We start from the raw sequence: 18,026 nt of genomic DNA, 5'->3' as shown, positions 1-18,026 counted from the left end.
TTTTTTTAATTCTGCCTCCCAAAGATCATAGTAAGGCTCGGCGCACATTTATCCTGCGCTGAGCGCTTACATCAGGGTTTCCATGTAAATTTCTGAAATACGTGACTCAGACAGAACCCCCAGTGGAAGATTCCCTATAATGAGGCAGATGGAGGCACTGTGGATACCGTCTGACTTGTGATCTGACGGTGTCTGTCTTTTTAGGCCAGTATAAAAGCGCAGTCGACCACAGTTGAAAAGAAGGACCGCTGAACAGAGGCCAGAAAGAGTCCAGAGTAACTCTGCTGCCTCATTATAGTGAATGGATCATCTGTCACGCCACTCAGTGATTTTGATGGAAACTTCAAAGTAAGTTGTCAGCATAGATCTCTGGATAATTCTGATCGTAAATGTTATCTACTATATAATTGTCTAAGGGTCACTTCCGTCTTTCTGTCTGTCCTTCTGACTGTCTGTCACGGTTATTCATTGTTCGCGGCCTCTGTCTGTCATGGAAATCTAAGTCGCTGATTGGTCGTGGCAAAACACCCTTGACCATTGCCACGACCAATCAGCGACGGGCACAGTCCGCCGGCAAAATGGACGCTCCTTCCTCCCCGCAGTCAGTGCCTGGTCCATACTCCCCTCCAGTCAGCGCTCACACAGGGTTAATGCCAGCGTTAATGGACCGCGGTGTAACGCACTCCATTAACGCAGCTATTAACCCTGTGTGACCAACTTTTTACTATTGATGCTGCTTATGCGTAAATATCTAATGTTACAAATAATAATAATAATAATTAAAAAAAAAAAAAACGTTATTCTCACCCTCCGACGTCGCGCCCGGTTCTCGGCAGTACAAGCGGCAGGTTCCACTGTCAAGGATGCTATGCGATAGCAATATACTACGTGACTGGCCAATATACTACGTGTCTGTGCTGTATACTACCTGGCTGGGCAATATACTATGTGGCCAGGCAATATATTACGTGACCGGTCAATATACTATGTGACCGGGCAATATACTACGTGACTGGGCAATATACTACATAGCTGGGCAATATACTGCGTAGCTGGGCAATATATTACGTGGCTGGGCAATATACTACGTGGCTGGGCAATATACTACGTGTCTGTGCTGTATACTACGTGGCTGGGCAATATACTATGTGGCCAGGCAATATATTACGTGACCGGGCAATATATTACGTGACTGGGCAATATACTATGTGACTGGGCAATATACTACGTGACTGGGCAATATACTACATAGCTGGGCAATATACTACGTGGCTGGGCAATATACTACGTGGCTGGGCAATATACTACGTGGCTGGGCAATATACTACGTAGCTGGGCAATATACTACGTGGCTGGGCAATATACTACGTGGCTGGGCAATATACTACGTGGCTGGGCAATATACTACGTGACGGCAATATACTATGTGGGCTGTGCAATATACTACGTGGCTGGGTAATATACTAGGTAGCTGGGCAATATACCATGTAGCTGGGCAATATTCTACGTGGCTGGGCAATATTCTACGTGGCTGGGCAATATACTACGTGGCTGGGCAATATACTACGTGGCTGGGCAATATACTACGTGGCTGCGCAATATACTACGTGGCTGGGCAATATACTACGTGGCTGGGCAATATACTACGTGGCTGGGCAATATACTATGTAGCTGGGCATTATACTACGTGGCTGGGCAATATACTACGTGGCTGGGCAATATACTACGTGGCTGGGCAATATACTACGTGGCTGGGCAATATACTATGTGGCTGGGCAATATACTACGTGGCTGGGCAATATACTACGTGGCTGGGCAATATACTATGTGGCTGGGCAATATACTACGTGACTGGGCAATATACTACGTGGCTGGGCAATATACTACGTGACTGGGCAATATACTACGTGGACATGCATATTCTATAATACCCGATGCGTTCGAATCAGGCCACCATCTAGTGTTTTCAATAAAAGCCTCAATTAAATCCACAAAAAAAGCAAGCCCTCGCTCAGGTCCATCATTTGTTAACAGACATATAGGGGGCTTCCACGTGGCTTGTAGTACAAAGGTTCTGGAAAAGCTAAGATTCTCAAAGAAATTCAGCAAATTCTCTGCTCCCAAAGCCAAATGCCCCCCTCTCTTCTATGCCCCAGTGTGCCTGAACCACATTTATCGTCCACAGGTTTGGCATTTCTGTAGTGATGAGAGCCTGCCTAATTTACAGGTGTGTGTCTCCAGAAGCATGAGCTGGGCACTACCACGTACTGGTGACTACAACGTACTGGGCCCCAGAATGACTGTTTGCAATTTTCACTCTAAAACATCCACTGCTGCCTGTTTCTGGAAAACACCCATGGAGTCAAAATCATCACTACATCTGTAGATAAATTCCCCAAGGGGTATAATTTCCTAAATGGGGTCAACTGAGGGGGGATTCTAGGAAAATCTGTGTTCCAGGAGGCAAATAGCGCTCTATCCCTCCCGAGCTTCGCTGTGTGGCTAAGTAGTACTGTACAGCCACATGTGGGGTATTGCCACATTCAGTAGAATTTGTGGGACAAATTCTGATGCTATTTTTACCCACTTCTGGTGTAAATGTAAACTATGGGGCTAAAACTAAATTTTGGTGGTAAAAATGTAATTATTTTTTTCTTCACTCAACAATGGTATAAGATTCTGTGACACACCTGTGGTGTCAGTATGATCACTGCACCACTAGATGAATTCGTTGAGATGTGTAGTTTGTAAAATGGGGTCACTTATGGGGGGTTCTGCTGCAGTGGCACCTCAGGGGCTCTGCCAGCGTAACATGGCACCCTCAAACCTGTGCAGAAAAATCTGCACTGTAATATGGCGCTTCTTGCCTTCTGAGCTCTGCACTGTGCCTCAAAAATAGAATTTGACCACATGTTAGGGTATCGGAGAAGTCGCACAACAAATTTTGGGGTCCATTTTCTCCTGTTACTCTTGTGAAAGTACAAAATTTGGGGCTAAATAAAATTTTTGTGGGAGAAATGTGTTTTTTTTTTTTAAATTTTGTTTTTAATTTTCACGGCTCTAAGTTATAAACTTCAGTGAAACACCTGATGGGGTTGGGGATGGGGCTCAAGGTGCTCAATACACATCTAGATAAGTTACCTGAGGGGTCTAGTTTCCAAAATGGTGTCACTTGTGGGGGGTTTCCACTGTTTTGGCACATCAGGGGCTCTTCAAACACGACATGGTATCCGCTAATTAATTCAAAAAGAGAAATGGCGCTTCTTCCTTCCCGAAAGTTGGGTCTAAAGTAGAGATGGGCGAACTGTTAAGGAACAGACACCGAACACAGACTTGACCAGGAAGTCCGTGTTACTGTTTCAGTTCGCCCCCAATACCGAGTGTTTCTCACGCTGTCATGTGCATGACAGCATGGTAAACACTGCTTCTGATCGGTGGCCATATAATTACCACCAATCAGATAGCTGCAGTTCCCACGCTGTCAGATGACCTCCGGTCACTGGCGTCGGCTGATGGGACTACGCCTGCTGCCGCTAAAAGCGAGAGTGGGTGGCTGCTGATGGGAGTATTCATCAGCCACCACCTGCACTCTAAATAAATAATAAAAATAAATAATAAATAAAAAAAAACAAGAAGTTGTGGGCTGCAACCTCAGCTGTCAGCTCTGGCAAGGCTGGTTAGCAAAAATAGATGGGCCCCCACACTGTTTTTTTAACCCCTTAATGACCATTGGTATTTCAGTTTTTTGAATTTTCGTTTTTTGCTCCCCTTCCCATAGCCATCATTTTTTTTATTTTCGGTCAATGTGGCCATATGAGGGCTTATTTTTTGCGGAACATGTTGTACTTTTGAACAACACCAATGGTTTTACCGTGTAATGTACTGGAAACCGGGGACAAAAATTCAAGTGTGGTGAACGTGCAAAACAAGGTTCAATTCCACAGTTTTTTTTTTATATACCATGTTCACTAAATGCTAACACTGACCTGCTATTATGATTCTACAGGTCATTACGAGTTCACAGACACAAAATATGTCTAAATTCTTTATGTAAGTAGTGAAAATAAATTCCAAAATTAGTTTTAAATTAAAAAAAAAAAAATCCTTTATCTGAGATCTATAGCATCTCCCGTTTTTCGTGACCTGGGGTGGGCGAGGGCTTATTTTTTGAGCTCCGAGCTGACATTTTTTTTTATACCTTTGTGGTGTAGATACAGTCTTTTGATCGCCCGTTATTGCATTTTATTGCAAAGTAGCAGCAACCAGAAAAACGTAATTCTGTCGTTTTAATTTTTTTTTTTCGTAACACCGTTTAGTGATAGGTTAATTCTTTTTTTTGTTATATTGATCAGGCGATTCTTAACGCGGCAATACAAATGTATACACAACCTTATTTTTTCATGCACCATACTCAAAGGTGCAAATAAATATTTTTAGAAGTGGACTTCTTCGTCCACACCCCCCGAAGAAGCAGGGCGGTGTAACGCAAGCGTCGGGGCCGGAGGTTAAGGTCCTGACAGTGGCACAAGCAGCGTGAACAACGATATCAAGGTAATTGTCATCTTTTGTATTTAAAATTCTATCCACTAATCTTACTAGCCACTTTTTTTTTTCAAGCTACTATGGCACGATCTGGGCTGTTGAATTTATAGACATATATATATACTTTGATAAGAAATTGCACCTTATAATATTTATACAGCCTGATTATTATTGTCTGGAGATTGCAACTGTGGATTATCATATAAGGGATGCTGATGTAGCTGTGTTTGCTTTTTCTTGGCAGCAAACATATTAAACTCATGAATTTATTACCTTTTCTGCTTTTTTGAGCAATGGCTCCATCTAGTGGCTAATCTTTATAGTGGTGGCATCAATTGGTAATATGCACTTCATATTATTGATCAGTAAATGATCTTTTTGCACTTGGCACTTTATTTAGTGTAATATCTCATTGCTGATATTTATACTTACCTTTTTAAGCTATCTGATATTGGCTGTCATCTGTTATTAACAAATTGCCATAGTTAAAGCTATCTGCCATATATGCCAGCTGTGAACCTTTTCAACCTCCATTTTTCCAGTATTTGTATGTTCCTGAACATTTTAAATTATGTTTTGTATAAACTAACAAATACTATCATAGTTTTAAAATATATTCTGTGTCCACTTCTAAAAATATTTTTTTGCACCTCATTAATTATGGTGCATGAAAGAATAAGGTTGTGTAATTAAATAAAAAGAAGTGCTGGCCCCTGATTTATGGGCTTTCTGATTGATTGAGGACTTGTTTTTTGGTCCAATACCAAATATATGTATATTTGTTTTTTTTTTCTTTTTTTCTTTTGAATGAGGCAAAAGGGGGATGATTTGAACTTTTCTATTTTCTATTTAATAGTTTTAAAAACATTTTTTTTTTGCTTTTTGCATGCTTCAATAGTCTCCATGGTAGACTAGAATCTGCAATAATTCGATCACCTCTGCTACATACAGATGATGATCAGATCACCTGTGTGTAGCAGAAACGTTCACTTGAACGCAGACAACGTGGCGGTGCTCATAGCAATCTGGCAGTGACAACAGTAGAGGTCTGCTGCAGACCTCTATCATGCCGACTCATCGGTGACCTGTGATCATGTGACAGGGTCACCGAGGGGCGGGATTAGTGATTCACTAACTGTACGCACGAGTTAAATGCTGCTGTCAGTGATTGACAGCGAAATCTAACTAGTTAATAGCTACATGTGGATCGTGATTCCACCCACAGCTGTGAAGGGCACATTTCAGCTGTATTAATCAGCTGTCGTGTGCCCGGAAAGGAGCGGGCTCGGCGCCAGAGTCCGACGTGGGTTTACTTTTACGCCCAATGTCAGAAAAGGGGTTAAATTATTTAAATAAATAAAGAAAACTGCATGGGGTGCCCCTATTTTTGACAACCAGCCTTGCTAAAGCAGGCAACTGGAGGCTGGTATTCTCAGGCTGTTAAGGGGCCCTGGATATTGGTCCCTCCACCACCTAGCCGAAAAATAGCAGTCTGCATCTGCCCAGAAAAAGCACATATATTAGGTTCACTGTCATGATCCCAATGGCAGGGGATCACAAAAGGACAAGCACAAAAACAAAACAAGCTCTAGGGAGATGGAACCTGAGCTGACCGCGATCCTGAACCTAAACACACAACTAGCAGTAGCCGGGGAACGTGCCTACGATGATTCCTAGACGTCTCGCGCCAGCCGAAGGATTAACTTCCCCTATAAGAAGAAACACAGACCTCACTTGCCTCCAGAGAAACACCCCACAGAAATAGCAGCCCCCCACATGTAATAACGGTGAAATGAGAGGAAAGCACATACGTAGTTATGAAAATAGAATCAGCAAAAATGAGGCCCGCTAAAGCTAGATAGCAGAGGATACAAAAGTGAACTGCGCGGTCAGCGAAAAACCCTTCAAAAAACCATCCTGAAATTACTTGAACTCATGTGCCAACTCATGGAACATGAGGAGTAATTTCAGCCCACTAGAGCAACCAGCAGCAAGGAATCACATCTCTGCAAGCTGGACTAAGACAAAAATTAAGCAAAATGTGGAACAGGAAAATCAAAACTTAGCTTGTCCTGAAGATAACAGACGCAGGGAGCAGAGGTAAAAAGACACGCTGATTACATTGCTAGCCGGCGAGGAAATGACAAAAAAGCCAGGTTAAAAAGGAAACTCCCATAACCTGATGGAACAGGTGGACACCAGAGACCGCAGAGAACACAAGTCACCCAGTACCATCAGTAACCACCAGAGGGAGCCCAAAAACAGAACTCACAACAGTTCACCAATTCTGGCGCTTTGCCCGGCTCTTCCCATTTGCCCTGTAACGGTGGCAAGTGGGGTTCATATTTGTGGGGTTGATGTCACCTTTGTATTGTCAGGTGACATCTACCCCACTGCTTAGTAATGAAGAGATGTCTAGAAGACTCCTATCCATTATTAATACTATAGTGGTATGGTAAATAAACACACAACCAATATAAAGTCTTTTATTTGAAATAAAAACAAACACACTTTTCAATTTTTGTTTAATAATAACAAACACCGCTATACTACCCTAACGCCATTCCATTTAATCCCTCCTCTCCTATAATAAAACAATAATAAAAAACAGCCATATCCCTCACCTGTCCGTTGTTCTGTCTCTAGCCATAATCCATGTCTGGAGATAAAAAGTTTTCAACCTAGACAGTGCCAAGTTGCGACCGTCTAGGTTGAGAACCACTGGGAGAATGAGCTGCTGCGAGCGCAGCTTTAGTTACCAGCGGTGACGTCATCGATGTTACCCGCCAGTCACTGAGGCTGTGTTGGCTGGATGGATGGCTGGCTGAAAAGGGGTGGATGGTTTGATGGCTGGAGGGATGGATGGATGGATGGCTGGAAGGATGGATGCCTGGAGTTATGAGGGACGGATGGAGGGATGAGGGACGGATAGAGGAATGAGGGACGGATGGAAGGATGGCTGGAATCAATAGTCACACGCCATAATCCATCTGTGTGACGTTCTCTTCAGTATGAATGGTGACATCATGCGACCGTTCATGATGAGAATCAAGGAAGAATGAGCTGCAGCGAGCGGGCCCCTGAACTATGGTGATCACCACTAGCACAATGAGAAAAAGTCTCTCTTTAGATGTAGCGGTAAGTTCACCGTGAGAAATTTCACTGAGGTCACCGCAGTTCATTGGCCCAGCTGGGAACGGAGCTTCTGTGACCTATGGTAACCTTGATGATGTCACCGCTGGTCACTGATGCTGCACTCACAGCAGCTCATTCATCAGTGGTTCTCTGACTGGACGGTCGCATTTTGGCACTGTCCAGGTTGGAAACTGTTTACCCCCAGACATGGATTACGGCGTGGGACAGAACGTTGGACAGGTGAGGGATATGGTTGTTTATTATTTTATGTTTATCACAGGAGACGAGGGCTTCAATGGAATGTATGTTAGGTAAGTATTACTGTGGTTGATATTTTTAAATGAAAATGGAAAAGTTTTTTTGTTGTTGTTTTTTTTAAATTTCAAATAAAGGACTTTTTTTCTTGCTTTTTGTTTTATTTACCATACAACTATAGGATTAGTAATGGATAGGTGTAGACACCACTCCATTATTTACCCGTGGGCTTGATGTCACCAGACTATGCAAAGGTGACATCAACTCAAATATGAAATCCACTAACCATACCACCAGGCAAGTGAGAAGAGCAGGGCACAGCGCCAGAATTGGCACATCTAATAGATGTGCCTTTTCTGGGCGACTGCCGGCTGCTAATTTTAGTTTTTGGGGAAAGGGGGGATATCCATGGCCCCTTACTAACCTGAGAATACCAGCCCCCAGCTGTCTGATTTAGCTTCTCTGGCTGTCAAACATGGGGGATTATTTAAATAATTTAAAAAACAGCTTGGGGACCCCTCTATTCTTGCTAACCGGCTTTGCTAACGCTGACAGCTAAAGGTTGAAACCTGCAGCTGTCAGTTTTGCCTGGCTGTTTATCAAAAATACAAGGGAACCCGCCCAGGCTGATGAATACTTTTTAATTATTAAATTATATGTTATAGCGCAGGCGCCGGCTGATGGATACTCCCATCAGCTGCCACCTTCTCTCGCTGTTATAAGCGGCAGAAGGTGTCTGCTAATGGGAGCAGTAGTCCAGTGATTGGAGGTAAACTTTTTACCTCCGATCGCAGCTACCGGCTCACGCGGTCATTTGATAGTGTGGGAACCGTGGCTCACTGACCAGCAGTAATGATTTTATCGCAGATCAGAAGCAGTGTTTGCAGCGCTGTCATACCCAAGAGCAGACCTGGGCAAGATGCGGGCCGCATCCGGACCGCCTGATGATTTTAAGCGGCCCGCCAGCTAGCTGTCACTTCTGACAGTCGCCCCCGGCACCGCTCGGCCAGCCGCTTCTGAGGCGGACCGCTGGTGGCTGGAGTGAAGGTCCCGAGCTCACTACCACATGCTGCCAGGACACTGTGTGCAGACGGCTGCAGGCAGCACATGTGACCACACAGCTAGCGGGTGTGAGGAGGCGGCACACTGACACTGCGCGGCATGCACGGTGCCCGCCAGGCTGCAGCGTGTGAGGATGAGTGCGGGGCTGAGCTCAGCTTCCACTTCCGGGGGAGGACACAGCAGCAGGAGCCGTAGTACTGGCAGTGGCAGCAGCAGCGGATCGCATGGGTGAAGGGAAGGAGCCCGCGTCCTGTCTGTGTAGTCCAGGCTGCACTGCAGCTGCTCCGGTAAGGCTCCTGTTCACACGTGGGGCGGGGGGTGTACGGGTGCCATCACAGTGTGGTAATAGAGGACTTATGTGCGGGCTCCCCTCCCCCGGGCGCCGATGTCACATGCGGCCACATTCCGTGCAGGTCCCGCTGCAGCAGATGTCGGCGCCTGCAATGGTGGCAGCAGGACGTGCAGAGCTCCTTGTACGCCCCCTGCTCCCGCCGCGCTGCTATCTTGTCCTTTGTGGTCCCCTTCAATGCTGGGGCACACTTCTCACCCCTCGTAGGTTCATGCCGGGGAGTCCATTCTTTTTGGAATAATAGAATGCAGTGTCCTGTGGTGACAACTACTCCTCTCAGCATGTGTGGGGCGTTCTGGGAGTAGTAGTGCATTAGACATGATTGAAGACCACTGAAATGCTGAGTAATGGTTACACGAGTATTTGGGGGTCAGATGTGATTCATTGCTTTGCAGGAAAAGTACATGTTTGTTGCACAGGTAAATGGTGTGTAGCAGTGTCCTTGTTCCTGCTGACATCTCACAGATGTTTATTCTCCGTCGCCCTCTTATGACTGGACGTAAATCTGTCCTTCTGATTTATATTCCCTGGATCCAATCTGACCTCGGCCAGTCTTCCACAGTAAGGCTGTCATTGAGACATTTTCCATTGGTTTCACTCATCCTTCACCTATGGTCATCCCATCAGATCTGGTATCAGAACTCTTCGTCGTGTCAAAGGGCTCTCCTCCACCAATCAGTGCTCCGCTGAGTCTCCGTCACGTATGTTTTCTCATCCAAGAAAATTGGGTCAATTATGCAAATCACAACCTGATCATAGTGTGCTCCGATTCTCTCAAAATGAGTTAATTATATTAGTCCGGCCCTCTAAAACCATCCATAATTCTCATGCGGCCCCATGGCAAAATTAATTGCCCACCCCTGCCCAAGAGTGTGGCAAACACTGGATGTTTGGGTCCCCCATACTGTTCTGGTACCTGAACCCGAACTTTTTTTTTTTTACTGTTAGGCCAAACCTGCCGGACACGAACTTCAAATGGGATGTGGTCCCTAGAAAAAAAAATGATTTTGTTGTAAAAATGAAAAATCGCTGGTCAACTTTTAACCCTTAAATTCCTAACAAAAAAAGTTTACAAATTGTGCTGATGTAAACCAGACACTTTGGAAATGGTAGTTATTAACTATTACGTGTGACATAACTCTCTGATTTAGGGGCATAAAAGGTAAAAGTTTGAAAATATTAAAATTTTTGACCTCCCCCCCCCCCCCCCCCTTCCCCACACACACGCAAGTCATATTGAAGAAATGTTACCACTATGATGAAGTAAAATATGTCACAAAAGCAGTCTGAGTCACTGGGATCCCTTGATCCTCATAAAATGACAGTGGTCAGAATTGTAAAATGTGGCCTGGCCATGAAGGTGAAAACATGCTCAGGGATTAAGAAAGCAGCTTAAAGGAGTCTAAAAGCTGTCAAGTCTCTTCTCCCCGACCAAAACACAAGGGTTGTTTTAGCTCATTAAGAATAGGATGTTATTGTGACTAAAAACCTCTTGCATAAGGTCCCAATTATTCATTCCTTTGTTTTATTGTGTAAGGATTCTGTGCAGCTGAAGGACCTGTGGAAGAAGATCTGTCACCACAGTAGTGGCATGGAATTTCAGGATCACCGATACTGGCTGCGTACACACCCTAACTGCATTGTGGGCAAGGAGCTGGTCAACTGGCTGATTAGAAACGGACACGTCACCACTAGGTACAATTCTACGTGTTATACTACAGTCTGAAGCCGGAAAGGAGATCACATTTGAACTGAATTGTGCTATGGGCAGGACAATGTTGTAGAGATTATACACGGTCAGTGAAGCCACAAAAACAATATTTTAGGGCGGGCAAAACTAAGACTAATAAATGAAAAAGTATCTGCAATATGTTTACACATTTACATCAGTTGGGACAAAGGCGCTAATTTACTAGAACCATGTTATTAAAATGTTATGTGGCATCGTGGTCCGTAGACAAGTAGCGAACCGTCGTATGTGCTTTGTGGGTCGTATACTTCATTTGTTTGACATAGTTATGTGGATTGTAGGGATTCACGCTCAGGTAGGCATTAGAGTTCACACAGACAAAAGATGCTTGTGTCCAAACAATGTGACGTTTATTTACACTGGTTTCAAAGCACCGAAATACAAAACCCTAAACGAAAAACCCCGAGCCTTGTCAGGGCGCTAACTACATAAATTAGCCCCTGGCATACTTGCATGTGGCTGAGCTAGTCCCAGTCCGGTCAAACTAATCAGATATTGTCCATAGCATTCAGTGATACTTACAGTTTAGTGCACACGGCCTGTGCAGGGTCTTCTCTGAGAGATTCTGGTTTGTCTTTCTCTCTGCAGCTCCAATACAATCCACTCTGCTCCGCTTCCCCAGCTGACTGCATATAACCAGGCTAGGTGTTCACCTTAGGCAGACACAGCCAGGTGCACCACAACCACCGGTGCTAGGATTTAACCCTAGCCTACTTGGCTTTGCTACAGTCTAAAATATACATAAATGTTTGCCATGTGTAAATATGCTGTAAACTAAAGGTACCGTCACACTCAGCAACTTTGCAACGAGAACGACAACAATCTGTGACGTTGCAGCGTCCTGGATAGCGCAGCAGCGATCTGGATCCCGCTGTGCCATCGCTGGTCAGAGCTAGAAGTCCAGAACTTTATTTGGTCGCTAGATCGGCTTGTATCGTCATGTTTGACATCAAAAGCAACGACGCCAGCAACGTTTTTACATGGAGCAAGAACAATAAGTGAGTCGCCGTTACGTCACTGGATCGCTCCTGCATCGTTCTGGAGTTGCTGTGTTTGACGTCTCTACAGCGACCTAACAGCGACGCTGCAGCGATCTAGTTTAGGTCGGATCGTTGTCTATATCGCTGCAGCGTCGCTGAGTGTGACGGTACCTTAAGGATGCTCTAAAAATTATACATGTTAGTAGTTTGGTTTTTATCAGTTAACAAAATGCAAATTAAGTGAACATAAGAGCATCAGTACTTGACCACCCTTTGTCTTCAAAAGAGCATCAAAGCATCATTTTCCTAGGTACACTTGAACACAATTTTTTAACAAACCTAGGCAGGGAGGTTCTTCCAAACATCTTGGAGAACTAACCACAGATCTTCTGTAGCTGTAGGCTCGTGCAAATCCTCCTTGCTTGGTTGCTTCATTTGGGGACACAAACCATGGGGTAGTCTGCTGCCATCTGGAGGCAGCCAATATTATTACATTAAAATTGTCTCCTCCCCAACAGACTATACTCTGCCTGCTATCATCTGTCTTCCTCATATTTTTTTTTCTCATCAGTTGGAGGCAGGTCTGTCTCAGACCTATTTTAGTTGATAGTTGGATGTTACTGTCTTTTGTTTGTCTTTCACATGGAATCTCTTTCAGGGTAACAGAGTGTAATTGTGCACTCTGGTTCACCCACTTAGTGACTGTTCATCCAGCACTTCTTCATTGGCAACAACTGCTTCTAGGGCTGTCAGTCAGGATCTAATCAGACCATGCCACAGCTCTCAGCAGTTCATATTCTGGAGTAGATAATTGGGCGTCACACTTTTTTTTAAAGTTCATCAGCAGATAGATTCAGGAGAATGGGCTCTTCACCCGAAGATGTTCAGTCACATTTGTCAACGGTAGGGCACATCAGATGTCAATGTGATGGCATCCAAGCGAATCCACAAGATGCCGAGATTTGTCGCAAGATCCCGGGAACTGCGGATCCCCAGGCAGTTAATGTCGACTCACAAACAATCCCTTGGTTCCATCTCTCACTGCTGTACCTTTTTCTTCCTCTACCTCTTCTATCTAAACTTCTCAAGAACATCAAAGTAAGAGGGATTACAGTCATTCTGGTGGCACCAGCCTTGCCTCGGGGTTCCTGGTATAAGGCCATCATCATTCTACTGGGCAATGTTCTATTGACTCCGTCCAGATCTTTTTTCTAATTGTCCGTTCTTCCATTAGAATTTACAGCCTCTCAGTTTTTCAAATTATGATCTTGAAGGCGCATCTACCATTGCACTTTGGAAAGCATACTTTTTTGTTGTGAAACTACTAATAATTTTACAATATTTTTGCGGTATCCGCAGCAGTCTGGGTTGGTGCTTAAGTTCTTTACAGGTCAGGTTTCTGCCCTGGCTATCTTGTTTCAGAGGGATGAGAACTGTTTTTCTGGAGGGGAGGAGTGCATGCTTAGGATTCCTTATCTGCAGCCCATCAATTCCTGGGATCTTAACCTGGGCTTAGAAGCTCTTCAGTTTTTGCGGATTGAGCCAATAAGAGAGATCCCTGTGCCTCTACTTTTCTATAATCCGTCCTTAATCCATCACTTCCATCAGAACGGTTTCAGAGATAACTGTTTTTCCTGCCACACTCCTTACCTTGTTCTGCATCAGGGTAAGGTTGAATTGAGATCAGTTCTGCCGTTCCTCTGTAAGGTAGTTTCAGCATTTCACCTTAATGAGGACATTGTCTTACCTTCATTTTGCCTTTCACTAGACAGACCTTAAAAGGGTTCAGGCTGCTTCTAAAGTGACTATCGCTCGCTGAATCCGAATAGTCATTATATAAATAATCGCCAGTTGGGACTTCCGGCCGCTTTTCCCAAATCCCATAAGGCACCGAGGCAGTGTCACTTGTGCCTTCCCAAGAGACATCCACGTCTCTGCTATTCCCACGCAGGCGTAGTAACAACCACGACTGTGTGCTCTACCCGCGCATGCGCAGTAACGACGCGGCTGTTACTGCGCCTGTGTGGGGAATTGCGGTGACGTCTATGTTTTGAAGTTTATTTCACCGTACTCCCAATACGATAGCATCGGGCCTATTTCTAGTTTAGGTTTATAAGACAAAGAACAGAGCGCCCCCCGTTTAGGATTAGGTGGTGGGCGGTAGGAACTTCCTGGATGGTTCGTCATCAGGTATCGGCCCTGCATCTCTGTAAGACAGCTACTTGGGCATTAGTGTAATAATATATATATATCTACTATATAATTGTCTAAGGGTCACTTCCGTCTTTCTGTCTGTCTGTCACGGATATTCATTGGTCGCGGCCTCTGTCTGTCATGGAATCCAAGTCGCTGATTGGTCTCGCCAGCTGCCTGTCATGGCTGCCGCGACCAATCAGCGACGGCCACAGTCCGATTAGTCCCTCCCTACTCCCCTGCAGTCAGGTGCCCGGCGCCCGCTCCATACTCCCCTCCAGTCAGCGCTCACACAGGGTTAATACCAGCGGTAACGGACCGCGTTATGCCATGGGTAACTCACTCCATTACCGCCGCTATTAACCCTGTGTGACCAAGTTTTTACTATTGATGCTGCCTATGCAGCCACGTATGTCACAGGTTAAAAAATAAACATATACTCACCTTCCGATCCGAGGGCCCCTTGTAGTTCTGTCGCCAGCTTCCGGTCCCAGGGTGGGATGACATCGCGGTCACATGACCGTGACATCCTGGCAGGTCCTTCTCGCGTATTTCTACTTTACATCAGCACAATTTTGGAACCAAAAATTTTTTTGTTAGGGAGTTACAAGGGTTAAAAGTTGACCAGCATTTTCTCATTTTTACAACACCATTTTTTTTTTAGGGACCACATCTCATTTGAAGTCATTTTGAGGAGTCTATATGATATAAAATACCCAAGTGTGACACCATTCTAAAAACTACACCCCTCAAGGTGCTCAAAACCATATTCAAGAAGTTTATTAACCCTTCAGGTGTTTCATAGGAATTTTTGGAATGTTTAAAAAAAATGAACATTTAACTTTTTTCACAAAAAAATTACTTCAGCTCTAATTTGTTTTATTTTACCAAGGGTAACAGGAGAAAATGGACCCCAAAAGTTGTTGTACAATTTGTCCTTAGTACGCTGATACCCCATATGTGGGGGTAAACCACTGTTTGGGCACATGGCAGAGCTCGGAAGGGATGGAGCGCCATTTGACTTTTCAATGCAAAATTGACAGAAATTGAGATGGGACGCCATGTTGCGTTTGGAGAGTCCCTGATGTGCCTAAACATTGAACCCCCCCACAAGTGACACCATTTTGGAAAGTAGACCCCCTAAGGAACTTATCTAGATGTGTGGTGAGCACTTAGACCCACCAAGTGCTTCACAGAAGTTTATAATGCAGAGCCGTAAAAACAAAAATTCTTTCTTTTTTTCCACAAAAATTCTTTTTTAGCCCCCAATTTTGTATTTTTCCAAGGGTAAGAGGAGAAATCAGACCCAAAAAGTTGTTGTCCAATTTGTCCTGAGTACGCTGATTCCCCATATGTGGGGGGGATAACCACCGTTTGGGCGCATGGCAGAGCTCGAAAGGGAAGGAGCGCCATTTGGAATGCAGACTTAGATGGATTGGTCTGCAGGCGTCACATTGCATTTGCAGAGCCCCTGATGTACCTAAACAGTAGAAAGCCCCCACATGGGACCCCATATTGGAAACTAGACCCCCCCAAGGAACTTATCTAGATGTGTTGTGAGAACTCTGAACCCCCAAGTGTTTCACTACAGTTTATAACGCAGAGCCGTGAAAATAAAAAATAATTTTTTCCCACAAAAATGTTTTTTTAGCCCCCCAAATTTGTATTTTCCCAAAGGTAGCAAGAGAAATTGGACACCAAAAGTTGTTATCCAATTTGACCTGAGTATGCTGATACCCTATATGTTGGGGTAAACCCCTGTTTGGGCGCACGGGAGAGCTCGGAAGGGAAGGAGCACTGTTTTACTTTTTCAACGCAGAATTGGCTGGAATTGAGATTGGACACCATGTCGCGTTTGGAGAGCCCTGATGTGCCTAAACAGTGGAAACCCCCAACTGTAACTGAAACTAACCCAAACACACCCCTAACCCCAACCACATCCCTAACCCTAATCCCTAACCACACCCCTAACTCCAACACACCCCTAGCCCTAGTCCCAACCAAAAATGTAATCCAAACCCTAACTTTAGCCCCAACCCTGACTTTAGCCCCAACACTAACCGTAACTTTAGCTCCAACCCTAACCCTAATGTTAGCCCCACCCCTAACCATAACTTTAGCCCCAACCCTAACCCTTATTTTAGCCCCGACCTTAACTGTAGCCCTAACCCTAACTTTAGCCCCAACCCTAGCCCTAACTTTAGCCCCAGCCCTAACCCTAACTTTAGCCCCAACCCTAACTGTAGCACTAGCCCCAACCTTAGCCCCAACCCTAACCCTAGCCCCAACCCTAGCCCTAATGGGAAAATGGAAATAAATTGTTCTAATTTTATTATTTTTCCCTAACTAAGGGGGTCATGAACGGGGGTTTGATTTATTATTTATAGCGTCTTTTTAGCGGATTTTTATGATTGGCAGCCGTCACACACTAAAAGACGCTTTTTATTGCAAAAAATAGTTTTTGCGTTTCCACAATTTGAGAGCTATAATTTTTCCATATTTTGGTCCACAGAGTCATGTGAGGTCTTGTTTTTTGCGGGACGAGTTGACGTTTTTATTGGTACCATTTTCGGGCACGTGACTTTTTTGATCGCTTTTTATTCCGATTTTTGTGAGGCAGAATGACCAAAAATTAGCTATTCATAAATTTCTTTTTTGGGGGGTGTTTATACCTTTCCATGTTTGGTAAAATTGATTAAGCAGTTTTATTCTTCGGGTCAGTACGATTACAGCGATACCTCATTTATATCATTTTTTTAGGTTTTGGCGCTTTTATACGATAAAAACTATTTTATAGAAAAAATAATTATTTTTGCATCGCTTTATTCTGAGGACTATAACTTTATTTTTTCACTGATGATGCTGTATGGCGGCTCGTTTTTTGCGGGACAAGATGACGTTTTCAGTGGTACCATGGTTTTGTTATCCCCGTCTTTTTGATCTCGTGTTATTTCACTTTTTGTTCGGCGGTCGGGTCGTTACGGACGCGGCAATACTAAATATGTGTACTTTTATTGTTTTTTTTTTTTTTTATTTAGATAAAGAAATGTATTTATGGGAACAATATATATATTTTTCTTTATTTAGGAATTATTATTATTATTTTTTTTTTTTACACATCTAATTATTATTATTTTTTTTACATTATCACATTGTCCCAGGGGGGGGGACATCACTATATAGTCACAGATCGCTGATCTGACATTTTGCACAGCATTGTGTCATATCAGCGATCTGACGTGCACTGCTCCAGGGTTACAGGCGCCTGCCCTGAGCAGGCGCTGGTAAGCCACCTCCCTGCAGGACCCAGATGCAACCCCGCGGTCATTTTGGATCCGGGGCCTGCAGGGAGGAGACACTCGGTACAACGCGAGCACATCGCGGTGTACCGAGGGTTTCAGGGAAGCCCGCAGGGAGCCCCCTCCCTGCACGATGCCGGAACGCTGCGATCATCTTTGATTGTGGTGTGCTGGGGTTAATGTGCCAGAAGCGGTCTGTAACTGCTCCTGGCACATAGTGCCGGATGTCAGCTGCGATAGTGAGCGCGGCCGATTGCATATGACGTACTATCTTGTCACTGGGAATTAAGTTCCAGGTCACCTGGACGAAATAGTTCGTCATATGAGATTAAGGGGTTAATTTCTGTTTCTGCTGCCTTTAATCTATTTACTGATTTCCCTTTCTGAGAGTCAAGATATATCCTCTCATGATGTGGGTTCCTCTGCACTAGTAGTGCTCACTTTATATGAGACGTGTACTG

The 18,026-nt window shown here is 44.4% G+C and overlaps 1 protein-coding gene across 2 annotated transcripts in view; it reads left to right on the top strand.

Moving 5' to 3' along the window:
* Positions 1-18,026, top strand: part of PIKFYVE (phosphoinositide kinase, FYVE-type zinc finger containing) — a 610,036-nt gene that overhangs the window by 176,932 nt on the left and 415,078 nt on the right. For both annotated transcript variants that reach the window (XM_069733753.1, XM_069733755.1), the window contains exon 9: positions 10,881-11,038. In XM_069733753.1, the coding sequence (XP_069589854.1) occupies positions 10,881-11,038 (158 nt within the window). The remainder of the gene's footprint in view (positions 1-10,880; positions 11,039-18,026) is intronic.

The sequence above is a fragment of the Ranitomeya imitator genome, chromosome 7 (genome assembly GCF_032444005.1).
Source record: "Ranitomeya imitator isolate aRanImi1 chromosome 7, aRanImi1.pri, whole genome shotgun sequence".
NCBI classification, from domain to species: Eukaryota; Metazoa; Chordata; class Amphibia; order Anura; family Dendrobatidae; genus Ranitomeya; species Ranitomeya imitator.
Note: the sequence above shows the minus strand (reverse complement) of the source record. Positions and strands in the feature narration are given on the sequence as shown.